Source organism: Mustela nigripes, chromosome 16 (genome assembly GCF_022355385.1).
Source record: "Mustela nigripes isolate SB6536 chromosome 16, MUSNIG.SB6536, whole genome shotgun sequence".
In the NCBI taxonomy this organism is placed as follows: Eukaryota; Metazoa; Chordata; class Mammalia; order Carnivora; family Mustelidae; genus Mustela; species Mustela nigripes.
In genome coordinates this window covers 56,542,002-56,563,632 of record NC_081572.1, presented here as the reverse complement: position 1 = coordinate 56,563,632, position 21,631 = coordinate 56,542,002, and the positions used below count along the sequence as shown (strand labels likewise).

At 44.3% G+C, this 21,631-nt stretch overlaps 1 protein-coding gene across 2 annotated transcripts in view; it reads right to left on the bottom strand.

The window, feature by feature from the left end:
* STX8 (syntaxin 8) overlaps positions 1-21,631 on the bottom strand; it is a 243,462-nt gene that overhangs the window by 84,877 nt on the left and 136,954 nt on the right. Inside the window, exon 7 of one of the 2 annotated variants that reach the window (XM_059379409.1) lies at positions 10,523-10,624. In XM_059379409.1, the coding sequence (XP_059235392.1) occupies positions 10,523-10,624 (102 nt within the window). Of the gene's footprint in view, positions 1-10,522; positions 10,625-21,631 lie in introns of those variants that run through there. The other variant, XM_059379411.1, reaches the window with a different exon arrangement.

Below are 21,631 nucleotides of genomic sequence, written 5' to 3'. Positions count from 1 at the left end.
GATAGCCTCGTAGCAGATTACAGAAGCGTGGAGGCCTCTGAGGCTGTCAGATGCCATCAATCACCTTCCATTAAATAAAGGTTTTCCAATTTTGCGCTTCTCTCAAAGGCTTCATTTTGCCCGGATTAAGCCAAAGCAGCAACATTTGAACTTACTGCTCCTATTCCTGCTTCCCAAATAAATGCGGTGAGCAGAAAAATGGGCTTTTCCACAGTTGGAACTCAAAATCAATGCAGACAACAGTGATATGGTCACATATATGAGACATCAGGCCACAAACGCCTCGCACGTGCATTTTACACATTTCACGGGCAACCACAGGGCCTAGGAGGGAAGGAGCACGTAAGGGGTGCCCCGAGCAGGAGAAGTGTCTGTGAGCCGTACGCATTAGGCACTGAAATGCATCTGGGCCAGTCCCAACATGGTCATGAGAGTTCTACAGATTTCTCTCGGGTTCCAAAAGAATCAGGTCTCCTAAGAGTCGTGCACTGTATGGTTTTTTAATACATGTTCTCTGTCCTCCCCATGACGGAGAAAAGTCATTTTGTCTAAAATGCAGCTGATGGGCCTAAGGGAGGGAAACAGTTGAAAATCGACCGGGAAAAGACATGTTTAAAAAATAAGCATCTTCAGCAGACAGACTCATTTTTTTTTTTTAATGCTGACAGATGGGCGGGGTGTAGCAGGACACGTTTGCTGCACTCGCTCACCAAAACCAGAAGCCGCAGGCCACAGTTTCTATAAACATGATCAAGACCCCACTCACATGCATTCTTCTGTCCCGATAAACAGGCTTCGTCATTATCATCTGTAATGGCCACATAAATGTGACAAGAGCCAGGAGCAGAGACACAAGAACATCAAGCAATGAAGGGGGGCGTGGGAGATCTCAGGGTCATTCCCAAACAGGCCTGGAGTGGGGGCGGGGGGCGGACTGGATGGATGTGACCGCAAGTACCATGCCAGTGACGTGCTTTATCTGGCCCTCATAGACATTTTTTTAAACGTTAATTTACTGTCAACACTAAAATGCTGGGAGATTTCACTTGAAGATCCAGATTCCAGGCTCCTCCCAAGACAAAGAGCAGAGAGATGACCACACAGCATTCCTAATCGGAGATGATCTGTTGTTTACTCTCCAGTTTGCCCCCGGAAGTCGGAAGTCATCGTGGCGGTCCGCATCTTTATGAAGGTTCCTGTGGGGTCTCCGAAAGTATCTGAGGGGATCAAGGGAACTTTGAGCTGGGAAAAAAAATAGGAAGCAAGCATGGAAGAGGAAGCTGCATGGGGCTGAAGGTAAGGAGTGACCAAAGAAGATGCACTGATGGAGAGGGTGCTGGGGGGCAGGCCAGAGAAACAGACTGGCACAGCCAGAGAAATGGACCTTGAACTTCAGGTGCAGTCTGGGTCTGAGATGTGGAACTGCCGGTTGACCATGAAGCCATCCAAGAGAGCCATGAAAGAAGCTTAAAAATAAGGTGCCAAGAGGACTGAGCCCAACATAAGGTCTTTTTTTAAAAGATTATTTATTTATTTATTTATTTGACACAAAGAGAGAGAGAGATCACGAGTAGGCAGAGAGGCAGGCAGAGACAGAGAGGGAGGGAGAACAGGCTCCTTGCCGAGCAGAGAGCCTGATGCAGGGCTCGATCCCAGGAGCCTGAGACCATGACCTGAGCTGAAGGCAGAGGCTTAAACCACTGAGCCACCCAGGTGCTCCCCCCTTCCCCCTGACAACGTAAGGTCTTCAGTAGAAGCAGGAAGAAGGAAAGCAATGCCAGCCAAAAGGGGGCTGGGTTTGGAGCTTGGGCTCCCTTGAGCTGGCCTAGCTTCTGTGATCAGCCTCATTGCCATGCCTCTCTGGCAGGCACCCTTGGGCCCAGGCAGCCAGCCCCAATTTTTGTTTGAGAAATCAAGTGTCCTTTCGGGTCTTAGTGTCTCTTACAAACCTGTATTTCCTACTGCCTGGAAGGCTAGCCTGCGTCTGCAAGATTTCTACCCAACTTTCCAGAATAAGCAGCCCCAATGAGGTCACTTTAATGGTGTTGTGTGACCATCTGGCAGTCCATCGTGCTGCCCTGAGCTTGCTGCCTTCCTGTCTCAGCACATGCTCCCCAAAGCTGGCCACCAGGTCTTATGACTTCTTCTTGCTCAGCTACTCTGACCGCAGCATCCTGGCCTCCTTGCCCAGGGATGGCTGCTGTGGCCCCGGCCCTCCAGCCTCCCGTCCCTTCTCAGGGCTCCAACAACCTCCCAATCCCTGTCGAAAGTAAGAACCAGACCCAGCCTCTGCTTCTGGCCCCAGAAGCTAACCAATGCCCTACATGACAGGAACAAATCTTTTATATGGAGAAGAGCTTTATGTATATGATGCAGCATTACTTAAACAGCAAAATGAGGAAACAGGCAAAAAGCCCCCAAACAACAGCACCTAAGTAAAGGACGGTGTATCTATTTGCTAGAACGGTACTAATGATACCAAAAGAAAAAAGGGCTCATAAGAACATGTTAAAAAGATAGAAGCATTAAAAATAGAATACCGTCAGCATTGTGTAAAAATACCACGAGTAGAAAAAAACACTAGCGGTACCAAAAGATAGAAATAGATTTTCTTCCAAGTTTCAATTAGAAAATCAATTAGAAAAGTACCCCAGGCCCTGACAGTCTCTGGCACCCCGCCTCAAGCCTGGCCCGCTCACACCACTCTGAAGGAACAGTGTTAGCTCGGTATGTTCTAGCAAACCGTCCTCTACAGTTCCGACACGGGTCTTCCCACCTTTCCCTCTGTCCATCCCTCCTTTCTTTCCCCCCTTTCTCCTCCCCCTGCAGGGGCTCACAAGATACACACCCTGCTTACTTTGGGTTTCCACTTCACCAGACCCAGGGAAGCCTATCCTACTCATTCCTCAGGTCCCTCCTCCCGTCTTGTGTCCTGCTGGAACCCTGGAGGCCCTAGGCTGGCTGAGATCCTTCTCCGCCTGGGCACCTTGCAGCCATGGGGGATCTACACTGTGTCCTTCTCCTCCACACCACGGTAGGCACTATGTCCTCCCCACCCATCAGCTTGAAGACAGCCCAGTGACTGGCCCACAGATGGTGCCCAGTGTTGACAGGGAAGAAGAAAAGAATGAATGGATGGGGAATGAAGCTTGAGGACAAGATGGCTTTGAAGGCAGACATGCAGGACCAGGCACTTCTCCACAGACCTGGAATGAAAGACGACCTGGGTGCAGAGACAGACAGGAGGGTCTGTTGAGAATAAGGGAGTGGAGGAACTTAACCGGATTATCTCAACGAAGGAAAAGTAGAGAAAGTAGCAGAAGATAGGCAAGAAAAATATTCCTGAGAAGCAGTAAGAGAAGCAAAAGCATCTGTACAGTTTTTTCCCCGCTCCATAATTAGGTATCTAATGACCTGTTTGTGGTAGCATTTTATTATTTTTAAGATTTTATTTATTTGAGAAAGAAAATGAGCGAGAGAGAGAGCACAAGTGGGGGGAGTGGCACAGGGAGAGAAAGGAGACTCCTCGCCGATCAAGGAGCCAGATGAGGGACTTGATCCAAGGACCCCAGGATCATGACTAGAGCCGAAGACAGATGCCCAAACGACTGAGCCACCCAGGTGTCCCTGTGACAGCATTGTAAAACCAATTCCTTGAGAGATCAAATGGTCTCCAAGGTCAATTAAATAAACCAGACAACTCAGAATTCAGCTCCCTACCTATGTTAAATTCAAAAGAGCTAACGTAAGAAGAAATACGTTCGCGCTCACCCAAGGGAAGGCAGTGTCAGCCAAGGTGCACTCAAGGCACCCCTTACCAATTTCATGCCTGGCAATGGCTTCACCACAGAATTATACATTTCAGCGTATCGGAAGGAAAGCTACCCCATTTATAATTCAATGAGGATGTGAACCTCCCAGCTCTGGGATCTCCCTGCACAGCCTTCTTCGGTCATCGCTGTTCTCCTTAAGAGCCTTTTTCCGCTGGCTTCCAATAAGGGTCACAGCCTCTGAGTCTTACTCATCATGGCAGCTCTGGGCAACAGATGGAAACCCATCCTTCCCACGGCGCTGGCTGGGGGCACACTAGAACTGGTCACTGGGCCACCAGCTTGCTCTCATAACCATGAGGACAGGGCATCTGGGTCCTAAGTGGACTCACTGTGAGCCAGCTGGGGCTCCTCATCAGCCTCCCTGACGCCAAAACGCTGAAGGCCCATCGAGGGGCTCATGTTTGGATGGCGTTAGCACAGTGTCGGCCGGGTGGGTTTCTCCCCACATCACTGAAATTGTGGCTAAAATCGCCATCGACGTGCTCAGACAACATTACGTAATAGTCAAGATGCTGAGAAGCAAGGCCATCCCTCAGCCCGAGTCATTCAGAACTCTCAGTCTGGCCTCTCACAATTGGCTTCGTCCGTCAGACTCAGACGAGGCTCTATTTTGAATTCTAATGAGGACGGGGTACACTGAATATTTAGCTGCGATGACAAAGATCTTGCTTTGTGGAGATGCCCTGACACAAGTAACAGATCTGAAAGTACGTATAGGGACCAGTGAAAAATGCCAGTCTCATTTGTGTTTGGATGCTTGCAAAAGACAATATTGTTTTCTACTTGATGCTCTTTGAGAGCTGGGGGTGGGCCAGAAAAAGGGAGGAAGAGTCACACAAAGATCTCAGGAAAATTTTTACAGCCGGGGCTCCTGAGTGAAAGGTTTACAAAGACGTGCTTGAATCCTTTGTTAACAACCGCGCAAACAAATTCATCACCAGGCCCTTCTGTGTGGCCCCCTTGCAATTCAGTCTGTGCTAACAACTGGAAATTTCCTCTCTGCGGAAGCACCCATGACTTATATATAGCAGATCAGCAAGGAAGACACGCTGAGGGGAGGGAAATCAAAGCCCATTTGAGGGTTCACAACCTACCTCTGCACTTAAAATGATGATGTTCCCGCTGCCACCCCAGAGTTAAACAAATGGGGACCACGTGAACAGTAACCGAGGGACATTTGAGTGGGTCACTTAACGCTGACCCTGCAGACAGTTAAAATATACCTCACTTGTATCTTCCTATGCATGTGTGCCCATGTTTACGTGGAAATGATCAACTGTGCCTTACATTTGGAAAGTGCAGGGGATCGACCCTTTGCTATGTCTCGAGGCTCCTGGACCAAGCCCTCCAGACCTTTCTTATTGAGATCGTAACGTTACTTCCCTAGCGTCTGGACATCCTCTTGTCAATGCTAGCTACCAATTATGGAGAGAGGATGGCTTCGATTTTTCCTGGTTGATTCTCTCTGCTGCTACCAAATCTGATCACTGAGTTTTGAACTTCAGGTAGTTTGTTTGTTTGGTTTTTGGTAGGAGCTCGATTTTAGTCCCTTTTCAAATTTTCTGCTACTTTCTATGGTTTTCTGAAGCCTGTCACTTCTTTCTTTAAAGGTACTAAACATAGATGATTTTCTTATCTGTGTCTGATAATTCTGCTACTGCGAGTCTGTGCAGATCGGTAACTGCGGTCTGTGGCTCACGCTCTGCTGTTTCCACATCTTCCAGGTTATCTTTGACTGTGTGCTGGGTACTGCTCTGAACAATTCATTCTGGGGTAATTCTTAGAGACTGGGGGTAAAGATGTCTTCTTCCAGATAGGCATGTCATTCTTTCTGCTAGTCTTTTGGAGCTCCAGCATGTGAATCTAGAACTCCAGACCAAAAGCAGTATCTGGGGCTTCCTGGCCCAGGCTACAATGGATATCCACAATGCTAATCCATAGGGCCTTTCTGGGCCCACAACTGGCCAGGAACTACAGTTTTGCCCCTTTCCCTCTCCAATCTTCTCAGTGCCAAGGCTGCGTTCTCCACACTTCTCAAGGGCACCTTACTTCCAGTTCACTTTTACCCTAAGGGTGCTCTCTGGGGACCCACTTCAATGGGGGAAGGGTCCCCTGTTCCATTTTTCAGCTGGTGTGGGCCCAGGGCAGTAACTTCTACCCCAACTGTCTGTCTCTCTCAGACTACAGAAGTCTCTGACCCCTGCCTGCAAACGGGCTTTATCAGGAAAATAATCAAACCACCAGAAAGTACCTAAGAGTTTAAGGACTGAAGGGCACCTGGTGACTTGGTCGGTCAGGTGACCAACTCTTGATTTTGGCTCAGGTTGTGATCTCAGGGTCGTGAGATCAAGCCCTCTGTTGGGTCCCACATTTGACTCCAAGCTCAACGTGGAGTCTGCTTGGGATTTTCTCTTTCCCTCTCCCTCTGCCCCTCCCTCAGCTCGCACATGCTCTCTCCCTTTCTATAAAATAAATAAGTAAATCTCTAAAAAAGAGAGAATTTAAGCACTGGAAGCAAAACAAAAGGATGTGTTAATACAGTATTTCTGTAAAAAAAAAAAATTGAACACTGAATTATCATTTGATTCGGCAAACTGACTTCTATGTACACATGCAAAAACTCGGTGTTGAATCGACACTTGTATACCTACGTTTGTACTGGTGTTATTCACCCAATAGCCAGAAAGTCCACTGACAGATAGATGGATAAACAAAATGTAGTATATATATGCACTGGAATACTACTTAAGCCTCAAAAAGTAAGGGATTCGTGTCACACACTACAGCATGGAGAAATACTGAAGACATTCAAATACTGTGTGAACTTACTCATAGGAGGTACCTGATGTAGTCAAAGTCACAGGAAGGGAAAGCAGAGCGGTGGCTGAGAGGGGCCAGCTGGAGAAGGAGTAGTAGTCATTGTTTCACGGGGTCAGAGCTTCCCATGAAGATGGAAGGCTCTGGAGACAGGTGGCGCTGACGGTCCCCCAAGTGCAGGAATGCACTCTATGCCACTGAACTGTGCACTTAAGACAGTTATGATGGCAAATTTTAGGTGTATTTTATATTATGGATCTTTTACCATAATAATTTTTTTTAGTTAGGTTAATAGGGGCGCCTGGGTGGCTCAGTCATTTAAGCACCTGACTCCAGCTCAGGTCATGATCTCAGGGTCCTGAGTTCGAGTCCCAAGTCGGGCTCCTTGCTCCTCCCTCCATCCCCCGCCCCCAGACCTGGCTCAGGCTCTCTTTCTCTCAAATTAAATAAATATAAAATCTTTACCAAAAAAAAAAAATGGTTAGTCAATTTTGGCAAGGGCTGCTGAACCCACTCAGTAATTCCACAGGGCATAATAACTTTACGGGGTTCATACTGATCAGCAGGAGACTTATTTAGATGGTAATGGCGGGGTGTCATGAAACCAGTGTGACCTCTCTTCGAGCTTGGGAGGCCACACAATGAGCCTTTATCAACATGCAAAAACTGGCGCTGCTTACCAACCAACAAATATATATATATATATATATATATATATATATATATATATATATATATATAAAATAACAGATTTCCCTATAAAAATATAAATGCAATACATTTTCCTTTAAAGGTATCAGGCATCAGAAATGTTAAAAGGTTAAGTTGTTAGGGTGTGGACCTACAGTACCGATGGTATGGGTATGGCTAAGTAAGTATTAGGGAAACGAATTGATGGGGTAAGAGGAAAGAATTCTCTTTAAAGTATTTCCAGTGAAAAGAAGGAAGAACGTCTGTCTATTTCACACTGCTGTATCTCCCTTCTGAGTTCCTACATACACAGTTGACCCTTGTATAACACAGTTTCAACTGCACAGGCCCACTTACACTCAGACTTTTGTCAATAAACATGGTATGGTACTGTAAATGTACTTTCTATTCGTTATGATTTTAACATGTCCTCTTCTCTAGCTTCCTTTATAGGAAGAAATCAGTATATAACATATAGTATTACTATATTAAGCAATATTAATCAATTATTATTGTTAATCAATAATTTTATATATTAATTATACCATATAATTATATTACATAATATATACTACAATTTTAAGACATATATGTATATATGTATAATTACATATTATATATCTATAATATAATACAGTATATATAACACACAAAACGTGTTAACTGATAGTTTATGTTATGGGCAAGGCTTCTAGTCAACAGTAGTCTGTTAATAGTTAAGTTTTGGGGGAGTCAAAACTTAGACGTGTATTTTCGCCTGCACTGGGGGCCTGGGGGTCAGGACCCCTGACGTCTGCACTGTTCAAGGGCCAACTGTAATTCTGTTACAGATTATAGACACCTAAATATAAATGGTGCAGAAGATAAACTTACAGTTAACTCACGCTGAGAGACCCAGTTTTAAAAACATGCATTTTTGCAATTAAGGGAGCCTCTCCATTTCTTCTACTAAAAAAAAAAAACAGAGCTCAAGTCAGAAGATTTTATGCACCTTTCTGGGTGTAAACACCAACACTAAGCAATACCATAAAATAAAAAATTGGCAACAGAAGTAACAGTCCTCGTTGGGACTTCATGAGTAACGTGTGCTGGGGGCCACTGTTTGCAAATACAAAAAGCTTCCCGACATATCTACAAATATGTTCATTCCAAAACAATAACGACATGACTGCCGCACACATAGCAAAAACTTCAAGAAAGTTGTCACTGAGTAGGGAAGTCTCTTCCTATTTTATTTATTTTTAAGAGATTTTATTTATTTATTAATTTAGAGAGCACACAAGCAGCGGGAGAGGGAGAGGGAGAGAGGGAGAGAGAATCTCAAGCAGACCGCGCTGCGTGCGGAACCCCATGCCGGGCTCAATCACAACCTGCAATCACAACCTGAACCCAAATCATGCGTCGGTCGCTTAACTGACTGCGCCATCCAGGCGCCCTAGACTATTCCTAGGTTAGACACGTGAGAGGAAAGCTAATCCTTGCTCATGGCTTACCGTGTGCCACATACTCTACCTGTGTCTTTATCTATATTAAGTCCTTTCTCCCTTATGACAACGCTCTCAGGGCTATACCATTAGCATTCCTATTTCAAAGACAGGAAAACTGAGGCAAAGGGGAGTCTGGGCTTCCCCAAGGTCACCAGCTGGTGAGTGGCAGAGCTGGGATACAGGGCCAGGTTCTAGAGTCCCCACTTCTCAGCCCCCCACCTGCAGGGCCTCCCCACATAAATACGGAAAGTCAGGGAGGGTGGCCAGCACGAGACACCTCACATGCTCCATACAGTTTAACTTTGATAACCAGGTTTTTAAGAGTCAATAAGGTTAAGTTTCTATAGAGATCAAAGACAATGTCAGAAGAGATCTGTCTCCAAACGATCTAGTGCAGAACCAAAGTCTCTGTGGGCAGAAGCTACATGAGAAGGTCGGTAAGGCAAGAAGCAAGGAGGTGTGGCTTTCAACAGGAAGCGCTTCTGCCCATGGGGGCAGGAGCACAGAGTGGCCGGCATCTGGTAGATGAGAACCCCGGGGCCAGGGAGCACAGACAGGTGATAACAGGGGAGCAGTGAGGCCCCTCAGATTCCCCTTCCCTGAGGTTTCAGAGTCCATGGCTGCCCGTCCTCAGTCACCCTGTTATTCTAGACCTCAGTCAGCCAGCACATCAGGTAAAAAGGTAATGCCTCTTGGGCCGTACATCTTGGGCAGAGGGTCTCGTTCTAAAACTGGACAGGTCAGAGGGATCTGTCGTAGTTTTCATACCAAAAGGACTAAGAGGCACTGGAGTTTGGAGTGCTATCATACTTCTGCTTGTAATAAATGTATTAGCTCGTGCACCTTTGTGAGACACGGTACCGAGGAACCATCACTGTGGTCACTCCTACTGTCACTACCATTTATCAACACTGGCCTCGGGCAGGGCGCTGCACACAGGCAGTGGATAATTCAAACCACACGGAATGCAGCCCTCCTTCATCAGAAGCTGTGGGGCAAAGCCAGAGCATCAGTATTGCTAGAATCCCTTGTCTTGGCTCGTGTGCCCCCATTTTATGTACAAGGTAGTAAACGGTGAAGCGACTGCCAAAGATAACATCACTACATGTAGGATCTGAACTCAATGGACTTCAGAACCTGGCCTCTTAACTGCTCGGTGGTCCAAGCTCCAACAATTAAGGTTGTGACAAAACAAAGGAATCAAGTGAGCAAGATGGCCTTCAATAGCCACGAGAATGTACCAGCACCAACCTGTATATTGTCACACAAATTCCCAAACAGGTACTCTCGAGAGGTTTCCTATCTTAAATTTAAAAAATTAACAATGTATTATACTTCTCCCACATTTGGAGCAAGTCGCTTCATTTTTCCTTATTTTATTCTTTTTTAAAGTAAGCTCCACACCCAGTGTGGAGCCAAAAGCAGGGCTTGAACTCAGGACCCTGAGGTCAAGACCTGAGCTGAGACCAAGGGTCAGACGCTTCACTGACTGAGCCACACAGGCCCCCTTACAACTCACTTCACTTTAGCAAGATTTGGGTCTCTTTGAGCAATTTCAGTACTTCATCAAACAGGACTGTCTGCGTTAGAAGCGGAACCAAACCCCTGCAATAATGAGACAAATGTGGGAAACAGGAAACAGAGGATGGTCGAGCGGCGAGAGAGGCAAAACCGTAAGGGCAGCTTATCCTTTACCGCAAGATGCTGATTTTCTGTCCACCATAGTCACACGCCTGGTCTCCGTGCGGAGCTTCCCGTCTGTGTTCTCCACCAGGTTGGCAAGGTCATCAATTATTTCTAGAAAGGAAGACAGAGATGCTGGTTAATACTCCAGAAACATCCCGCTCACATCACTGTATCAGAGCTGTGGCTGGCCTCCCTACGAATAAATTCTCTCCCGTGCAGTGAGGGAATAGGTAAAAAGCTCATCTATGTTCTCTGAAATCTGCAAATCCAACTCATAAAAGGTGGTGGTGTGGGGGGAGTAGTAGTAAAGAAGAAAACTGATTTCCCGTGAGTCCGCGACACAGAGGAGGGCTGTAGGGAGTCCAAGGGAAAGAAAGCAGGACGCAGCGAAGTTATGCTCAGCCGAGTTGTCATTCCAGCATAAAGCTGGTGGACAGACTACAGGAGACTGCAAGGACTACTGGAGCCCTTCTCGAGAAAACAGCTTGATGATCAAATCCAGCCAACTGAGAGGCTAGTAGAAGTAAAGAACTCCAGGATAAGACAAGCCAGAGCCATGATGGAAGAGATGCCGGGGAGAGCTAGGGCCATCGAAATACTGAGTTGGGGATCAACAGATACACGGGTTACACTGCAAAAAGGTAGATAAGTGCTGTGCAGCGATGCTGTAATTATAACTGAAAGTCAGGAAGCAGTTGGGGGGTTGGAGGATTCGGGGTCAGGGGGAGAAAGGTGGAGGGAAGTTGGAAGTGTTAATTTCTCCATCACTTCACAGAGAAGTCCTAGTTGAAAAGGGAGGTATTGAAAAGGGAAACATAGAGACCCACGGCTTTTCAAAACCACCATCTTTTTTTTGTCAACCTTAGATGGATCTTTTAGTAATTACTATCTCTTGTCAAGAAACCTTTATGTGAAGTTCAGCTTCTATTTTTTTTACACTAATCTATTCTTTTAAAATTGGAAGTATCATTGACACTACACTAATCTCCTCCAAGTGAAATTAAGCACTTAGCAACACTTAAAATAGTATATATTGTATGATCCTAATGATGTAAAATTATTTCTATCCCACCGCTTGTATTGGACAAACTTACAAGGATATATCTGGCTGATGTCAACCTAATGTGAATAATGATTATTTCTAGGTGCTGGGATCCTGGGTGAACTTCCTTACATTTTCCGTATTGTTTGAATTTCTTCTAACAAGTCCGCACTATTATTTCCATTTTGGTTCCTGTTCCTCACTCCTTCCCTCCTTGCTCCTTCTTTTTTTCTTTTCTGATTGCTTTAGAGATACACTGTCCAATATGAGTCACTGTTTCTGTTAAATAAATAAAAGGAATCAAAGGAAGTTTCCAGAAGGATGCCAGAGCTGAGTTTTGAAGGACGTGTCGCTGAAGAGGCAGGAAGGGGACAGTCCATATGGAAAGAATAGCATGTGGAAGGCACAGAATAGCTGCTCTCTCTCCTGGGTTCCCGCAGCCCTTCCTACAGCCTGTTTACTTACAGACCCTTAAGGTTCACATTCTAACAATTTGCTCGTATGTCCTTCTTTAGCGGAAAGAGTATGACAGAGAATTGCCTTCATTCATGGCTCCCCTTGTGATGCCTGGGAGAGTGCCTAGTACACAGCCAGATAAAACAAATGCACACAGATAAAGGCAGTGGATGCATGAAGTCTAAAAGAGACACATAATTTCAAAGCACTTTGCTGCATCTTAGACTAAGCCAAATCTGTCAAATATTACCTATAGAACACCTGCCTAGAAAACCTTTCACTGCCATTTAACAATTAACTCGTGACTCTCTATTCCTTCATATTCAGTGACATTCTCTCTCCCAGTCTTCCTTCCATCTGTCTCCAAGATCTGTCTAGAGTCTCCTCTTCCCATTAAATGCTGACAATCCCACACTTCTGTATATTTTTACTCTCTAATACTACCATGGTGATTTTACATACCTTTTGGGTTCCTCAATATGTAAATTAAAAATGTGAAAATCTGCTCCGCTTAGCGCTCCAAAATTCTGGACCCAGGTAGCAAACTGCCTACTACTTATCTGTGCCTCAAGATGCGTAAAATATCTAAACTAAACTCTTTATCTTCCCGTGAACCTGAGTCCCTCCTACATTCTCTGTCCCCATTAATGGCATCTGACATCCACTTGCTGGCCCATGCCAGAAATCTTCAGTCACCAGGCCTCCCTCTTCCCCAGCTTAGACAAGCCACTTGCAGCCACTCCGGTGACCCTGCCTCCAGGATCTCTTGATCCCACAGTGTCTCTTAAACTGTCTTATTAATACCTCACAAAATTGCGCCAGTGATTCCAAAAACAATGTCCTAACTCCTCTTCCTGTTTGTAGTTCTGTATCTCCTCAGTCTATTCCCCATACTATAGCCCGGGATGTGTTTTATTTTATTTTCAAGTTTTTACTTAAATTCCAGTTTAAAAACAGTGTAATATTAGCATCAGGTATACAATTTAGTGATTCATCACTTTCATACAACACCTGGTGCTCATCACCATAGTGCCCTCCTTAAGCTAGGAACATATTTTAATTTTTTCATATTTTAACTAATTGAAACTTAAATAGCTGTGTGTGGGCGGTGACTACTGCCTTGAGCATCAGAGCTCTAAAGCAATCACTTAAAAAAAAAAAAAAGAACCCCCCCCAAGGTATAGATTTTAAAACAACAAAAAACAGAGGGAATAAAACTAATACTAAAAAAATGCATGATTTACCCAGAAGGAGGCAGGGAAGAAGGCAGAAAGGAACAACAACAACAACAACAACAACAACAAAAAAAAACGGGACAAAAGGAACATAAATACCTAGAAGGCAGACCTAAACCCAACTATATCAGCAGTCACATTAAATATAAATGGACTAACTCTCTAATTAAAAGACAAAGACTATCAGCCAAGACTAAGAAAGACACAAAGACAGAAAGGAAGAAAGAACAACTATATGCTTCCACAAGAAATTCACTTTGAACATAAGCCACAGAAAACATGTGTAGGAGAAGGCCGACATGGCTACCTCTGCTACACCAGACAGACTTCAAGCCAAGGAGTATTTTTTTTTTTTTTAAGATTTTATTTATTTATTTGACAGACAAGAGATCACAAGTAGGCAGAGAAGCAGAGAGGAGGAAGCAGGCTCCCCACAGAGCAGAGAGCCCGATAGGAGGCTTGACCCCAGGACCCTGGGATCATGACCTGAGCCGAAGGCAGACGCTTGACCCTGGGATCAAGACTGAGCCACCCAGGCACCCCTAAGCCAAGGAGTATTATTGGAGATGAAAAGAACCCTTTTTTCATGGTGAAAGAGCACATGTGACGAAAACCAAGAAAAATCTCCACATCAGAATATTAAGGAAACCACCTTTGAAAAAACCTACGGGACAAAAATAAAAATCATAGGAAAAACAGAAAATGCTTTGAACTGAATGATAATGAGAATCCAAAATTTACGTCTATGGGATGCAACTAAACCAGAGCTTGGACAGAAGTGTACTGTTCTAAACACAAACAGTGGAAAAGGAGAAATACATAAAACTGGTGATTGGACTAAGAGATGCTCATGATCATTTCAATAAATGCAGAAAAAGGATTTGACAAAACTGAATGTCCATTCATGATACGAATTCTCAGCAAAACAGTACTGAAGGAGCACTTCATCAACCTGATGAAGGACATTTGTGAAAACACCAAACTACCACTGTCCTTAAGGTGATCCCAGTGACACTTGGAAATAAATCTAACCAAAGACCAGCAAGACTTCTACACTGAAAACTGTAACAGTGCTGGGACAAATTCAAGAAGACCTAAAGAAATGGACAGTTGTCTACCACGTGCATGGATCGACAGACTCAGTGTTTTAAGGATACTTTCTCTCTCAATTGATCTGTAGATTCACTGCAGTCCCAATCAAAATTTTAGCAGGTTCTTCACTCATATTTAGAATTTAAGAAACAAAACAAAGGAACAAAGAAAAAAAACATAAGAGAGACAAGCCACAAAATAGATTCTTAACTATAAAGACCAAACTGATGATTATCAGAGGGGTAGGGGAGTGGCAAGGGGGAGATGGAGAGGAGGGGTGAAACAGGTGATGGGGATGAAGGAGGGCACTTTTTTTTAAAATTTATCTTTTATTTATTTTCAGCATAACAGTATTCATTATTTTTTCACCACACCCAGTGCTCCATGCAATCCGTGCCCTCTATAATACCCACCACCTGGTACCCCGACCTCCCACCCCCCCACCACTTCAGACCCCTCAGATTGTTTTTCAGAGTCCATAGTCTCTCATGGTTCACCTCCCCTTCCAATTTCCCCCAACTCCCTTCTCCTCTCTAACTCCCCATGTCCTCCATGCTATTTGTTATGCTCCACAAATAAGTGAAACCATATGATAATTGGAAGGAGGGCACTTGTGATGAGCACTGGGTGTTATATGGAATGGCTGAATCACTGTGCGACGTACCTGAAATTAATATGACATTGTATGTTAACTACACTGGACTTAAAATTAAAAATTCATTAATTAAAAAATCCTAGTGTAAAAAAACAAAACAAAACTGGAAAGTCAATTCTAAAATGTGCATGGAAAGTAAACAGTTTAGAACAGCCAAAATAAAAATACTCTTGTCAATGAAAAAATAAAAGTTGGAGGTATTATACTATCAAAATCCAAGCTTTATTATAAATATACAGCAATCATGACCATTTGGTATTGGCAGAATGACAATGGATCAATGGAAGAAGACAGAATCCAGAGACAGACCCCTCTGTGTGTGTGTGTGTGTGTGTATTCAATTCTCAACAAAGGTAACAGTCAGTCAAATACACAAAGAAAAGTCCTATCAACAACAAATGATACTGATACAAGTGACCACCCAAACAAGGAAGACAATCTTGACTCTGCTCCCATCAGATGCAAAAAATTCATTTGAGATGGTTCAGAGACCTAACCATAAAACCTAGGAGTGTAAAGCTCCCAGAAGAAAACAATCAAACAGTATCTTCATAACCTTGGGTAGGCAGAAATCTCTTGGATGGGACATAAAGAGATTATGCACAAAGGAAAAGTAGTCAAGTGGGCTTTATCAAAAATTTCTGCTCATCCAAAGACACCATGACAAAAATTAAACAACCCACACTCTGGTAGGTATCTGCAGAACATAATCTGATAAAGTATTCATATCCAGAATATATAAAGAACATACCCATCTATCAACAAGAAATAAGACAGTCAACCTAATCTCATTTTATTTTTTTAAGACTTTATCTGTTTATTTAACACAGGTAGAGAGGGTAAAAGCAGGGGGAGCAGCAGAAGGAGAGGGAGAAGCCAGTTCCTGCCAAGCAAAGAGTCCAATGTGGGCCTCGATCCCAGGGCGAGAAGGCAGACGCTGAAGGACTGAGCCACCCAGGCCACCCAATCAACCTAATTTTAAAATAGGCAAAAGATTTGAGCAGATGTTTTGTAAAGAAGACACACAAATGGCCAATCAACACATGAAAAGGGGCCCAACCTCATCAGTCATTAGGGAAATGCAAATTCAAACCACAATGAGATACTACTTCACATCCACTAGAACTAACAATGCTAATTGCTAGGGATGATTGGGCACAAAGGTAATTGTAGAAGTGTTTGTCAGTTCCAATCAAGTTAACCATTTATCTAACTTAGGACCCAGAAATTTCACTCCTATGCATTTACCAAACAGAAACAAAAACAGATTTCTCCAAAACACCTGCACGGAAAACATACACAGCAGCCTTATTTCTTAGAACCCCAAACTAGAAACAACACAAATATCTATCTGTAGGAGAATGGATAAGCAAATTTGTGTGCTAAGCATATCTGTATAATGGAATATTATTCCGCAATAAAAACAGTGAGCTAATGATTAATGCAGCAACCTAATAAACCTCAAAAGCATTCTGTTGGCTAAAAGAAGAAAATGAAAATCAACCTATATTTCCCAATTCTATTTCTATGTCGCATAAGGATAAACCAAATGTACTGGTTAGAAATCAGAAAGTAGCTGCTTCTGGGTGGTGGTGGGAGGTACTGACTAGATGGGGACACAAGGGAAATTTCTGGGATGATAGAAAGATTCTAAAGGATGACACGATCACATACAGTTGTCAAAACACAGAGAACAGATCTGTATGTTTTGTCGTATGTGAACTGCGCCTCGATTTAAAAATGTAAACTAGAAAAAAAAATTAAGTTTGCAATATTATGATACTCCTAAGATCTTCCAGGAAGGCAGGCAGTCATGTGTTCTGGAAAGACAAAGCAAATGCCTTAGGATCACAAAATTGTAGAGTGGCAAGAGGTCATGTGATCATGCACAGCTTTTCTCCTTTTTTATAGAAATCCCAGCAGCAGGGTGATTAACATTTTGCTGAATGCTCCCTGCAGCTGGTAACTTGGAAACAGGAACTCAGTTTCTTGCCTGAGCTGGAGGGTAACTCTAATTATTATAAAGTTCTACACTTTGAGCCGAGAACCTGCCCGCTCTCCATGGTCTGACTTAGTCATTTCTGGAACACAATGCCAGTGTTCTGTCTTCCACAAGACACCCCTCATCCACCTCCCTAGTCTTCTCTTCTGGGAAAAAGGCACTTTAGCTGGAAAACTCTAACGGACCCTCAGAGGAAGTAATTTCAAGATCTTATGAGACCTTCATGCTCTGGGCACAGAATTCGTCCTACAATGCGACGTGAGGACTGGACATGCCCCTTAAGCTTTTGTCTAAGTCAGCACGGACCACAGATGAGCTTATACACAGGAGCATATACAATGTTTTTATCACCCATTCTTCATAACCTACCAGGCTGTTTCACCTGACAGTTACGTTTCATACAGTTGCCTGGTACACACAACTGATCAGTTCAATTACGTTCTAAAGCCGCCATCTATAATGTCAACTTCAGGCCCGATCAGCCTCTGTCACTAAAAGAGGGTCAAGTGTGAAACATTCTTTGACACTAAATATTTGTCAGTTGTTACGGGTTAATTGGGTTTTTAGAGAGATTCCTTTTAAACTTTATATAAATTATGTACAGCTTAGAGGTATATCAAGACTTTGTAGCGAATGAGCTTGGCAAAGTTCGGTAGGCAACACGGAGGGGCTGGATTCTTTTTTTTTTTTTTTATTCTAAGTTTACTTATTTACTTTCGCAATCTCTGCACTCAGCAGTGGGGCTCCTACTCATGGTCTTGAGATCAAGAGTCTGGTTCTCCTCTGATGAGGCCAGCCAGGCACCCCAAGGGGGTTGATGTTTTTAATCTCAGACCAAACACAAAGATTTTCACTGGGTTGGTAAACCTCTTCTGATTACTAGTTTGTTTGTTTACAAAGCTGACTCTACTTTTTTAAGCGATAAAAAATATTTAATAGCAGCTGATAAATGGGGGGGGGGGGTCAAAAGTGATCCAAGCGTCCCAGTAATCACCTCTATGTGTTCTCTCCTAAGATTTGACATAAACATATGATTTTTATGTAATTGCAACATATAAGCCTTTTGCCCCATGCACATGGTATCTTTCACCCTCTTTCATGTTGCCAGGCTCCATTCACAGTTATAATTTCTAATGGTTACAAAATACTCATTCCATTAAATAAACACTCATTAAAAATAGCCCATTGTGGTGAACAGAGAATGCTTCTATATTTACACATAATGAGTCAATGGATTCTTTCCTCCCTGATCATTTTCCTTCTTTTGTCTCATTTCCTTAAGTTAACAACCTGTGGTTAGGACCGCTGAGTGGACTTTGAAACACACTGTCAAATCCCTTTGTAAAAGGTTTAGACTGCCCCTGGGGGATTGGTCTGCTGGCACTGCCCTCCTACCCCCCCCACCCCCCTGCAGTCAGCTGGTAGGAACTCCCCGGATTTCCAAGGGCAGGGAGCCTGGGGGAATTCCCACCCTGCAGCCCGCAAGCTAAGGTGGGAATTCCCCCAACCACAGTCTCAAACCAGCAAATTAAACGCAGTGTGCAGAGCACACAGGTGTGGAGAAACCACCAGCTGACTCTTGGGTTCCGGACAGTCCAGCCTCCCGAGAAACTCCTCTTTGCTTCCTGGTAAGGATTTGCATTGGGTTCTGAGAAGCTTCTATTTCGGTCATGTGTTAATTTAAGACACCAAGTGGAGTGGCCATTCTGATGCAGTCAGGAACACCAGACTGTGTACAGTATGATGCAGAACAGACAGGATCAAAGGCAGTCAGAAATACGAAGTATCAAAATATCGGACTCCAAGTAATTATATCCGTCAATTTTCTCTACTCCCAATTAGAGTGCCAGTACATTCTATCTAAAGGCAGAACACGTGCTACCTACTTTCTGATAAGTTTGGGGCCTTCTTGTACTCACAGTGGGTGCCCGTGGTTGTGAATCATTAATTATACCTTTTGCTTCTACTGCTCATCACACTTAAAGGTTAAAACAAAGAGCGAATAAAGAGCTTTTCCTGAGGGTGTTTGTTTAACTCCCTCTACTCCCTATAATGTAGATTCAGAGTGGGGGGGTGGTGACCTCTAACAATATCACTAGGAAAAGAGGTCAAATATGTAACAGAAATTGGGAACAGAAGGAAATCTGTGCCTCAGCAAAGGAGAAGCTATAACTCGCTCACAACGGGGCAATTGGTGGGGAACTCCAGCACACCCAACCAGAGCCTCTGGGACCTGCTCAGGCTTTGGAGGCCTAAGGAACCCCCCCCCCCTTAGCTATTATACCTGCTCCCATCTTCAGGAGGGACAGGTCAATGAGTCTAGACAGAAAGCAAAGACTCCTTTCCTTCTTCCCTCGTTGGGGCCTTAAACTGTCCCAGAAGCCCAAGCTGACATAGAGGAACCTTCTCCACTTCTTCTTTTTGAGATTTTATTTATTTGAGAGAGAAAGAGCACAGCAGGATGCAGGGTCAGAGGGAGAGAGAGAAGCAGACTCCCCACTGAGCAGGAAGCCCAAGATGGGGCTCAATCCCAGGACCTTGGGATCATGACCTGAGCCCAAGACAGATGCTTTACCGACTAAGTCACTCAGTCATCCCAACGCTCCCCCACTTCTAAGAGTAGACGGACAAAGATCTCCCTTGTATGAAGAGGAGCAAACAGGAGTAAGCAAAGAGCTCAAAATGAGGGAGCAGCCTCTCCCTCCCTCACTTCTTCTGCCCAAGAGAAGACAATTCCTTCCAGAAAAGCAGAAATCCGAGGGACCAGTTTCTTTGTTTTAAAACAAGATTCAAGATGGCAGTAACTGTGTGCAACCGAAACACAGAGCCACAGAGAGGTAACAACTTTGTTACTAGCCACACTGCATCCAGACAGAAAAACAAGTGTCCAATTAACCACAAGAAAGGCAACTAAACAGATGGCCATCTAAATACAAGATTCAGACAACAAGCCTGAATGATTTCCCAGAAGTCACAGAAAAAGGTTAGAGAGGACAAAATATGGGAGGGGAAAACCAAAAACGACAGGGCTAAAAGAAATTCCAGGAAAACAGAAGAAGGAACAATGACCAAATAAATAACTAATTTTCCTTCAGCTGACAAAAGACTTGAGTCTTCATGTTAAAAAAACAAAAACAAAACAATAACAAAAAAGAGGAAACATCATTGAGCTCTGAACAACGGTCTTATAAAAGATCTAGAAAGATCTCATGAAATTTCTGAATTTGGGGAAAAAAACATTCTGACTGAAAAAAACATTCTGACGCACTCAAATGGTAGTGCAAAACACTGAATATTTAGTAAAAAGGTGTGAGCGACCCAGGCTAAGCTCATGGATGAGAGGTAGTCAAGTCGGGAAGTACTCGCCCAGCTGGTTTCTGCAGGATACAGGAATGCAACCTGGAACAGAACTGCAGAGTGTGTGACGGTCAAGTTCTTACAGGACCATGCAGAGGTAAACACTCACATCTGTGTGGCGCCCCACAGCCACCGCTAGGCCTTGGCCATCCAGCCACCACTCCGTCATTTCTCAGTTCACTCATTCCATGTTGCAGTTAACGTCGGTGACGCCCTTCAGAGCATCAGAGAACTGGCCAAGTCCTTACCTGCCTGCCGGTCTTAAACCTCACTGCATTGCAAAAGCACCTGGGCTGCCCTACAACTCCTGTCATAAGATCCAACAAGAGGGTCTTCCTACGTTTCTCTCCAAGCCAAATTTAGCAATATCACCTGGACGCTCTGGTCAGCCGTTAGAGCTCTGAACTGTCAAAACGCAAACGCAGCCCAAGTGGAGTAAATAACATATGCAAAGGGCACTCGATGTAAGAGGGCCAAGTGGCTGCGTGCATTCACCCCACGCCGCACTCATATTTGGCTCCCGAGGGTATAATCTCCTGGACGAGCTTACATTTGGAGAAAGCATCACAAGTGTTCAGAGCTGGAGAAAAACAAATGATACACATGTCTAAGAAAAACATTTTTAAAATTAACTTATTTTTCTGAGAGAGAGGGAGAGAATGCCCACCTGTGAGCTGGGGGCGGCAGGGGGCGGGGCAGTACAGGACAGAAGGTGAGAATTCCAAGCAGACTCCCTGCTGAGCGTGGAGCCCTACGAAGGGGCTCAATCTAGGACCCCTACAAAGGGGCTCAATCTAGGACCCCAAGATCATGGCCTTAGCTGAAACTAAGAGTCAGGAGCCCGATCAACTGAGCCACCCAGGTGCCCCCCAGAAAAGCATCTTAAAGACAATTATCATTATAACACCCTCCAAAGCCTGTGAGTATATACGCTTTTTTCTTTTCCTGAAAAAAAAAAAAAAACACTTAAAGAAGTATTTTCGGGGGCACCTGGGTGGCTCAGCCGTTAAGCATCTCCCTTCAGCTCAGGTCATGATCCCAGGTTCCTGGGATCAAGCCCCTCACGGGGTTCCGTGCTCAGCGGGAGGCCTGCTTCTCCCTCTCTAGTTCCCCTTGCTTGTGTTCCCCCTCTTGCTGTCTCTGTCTATAAGTAAATAAAATCTTAAAAAAAAAAAAAAAAGAAGAAGAAGAAGAAGAACGGGGCACCTGGGTGGCTCAGTGGATTGAGACCTCTGCCTCCCGCTCAGGTCATGATCCCAGGGTCCTGGGATAGAGCCCC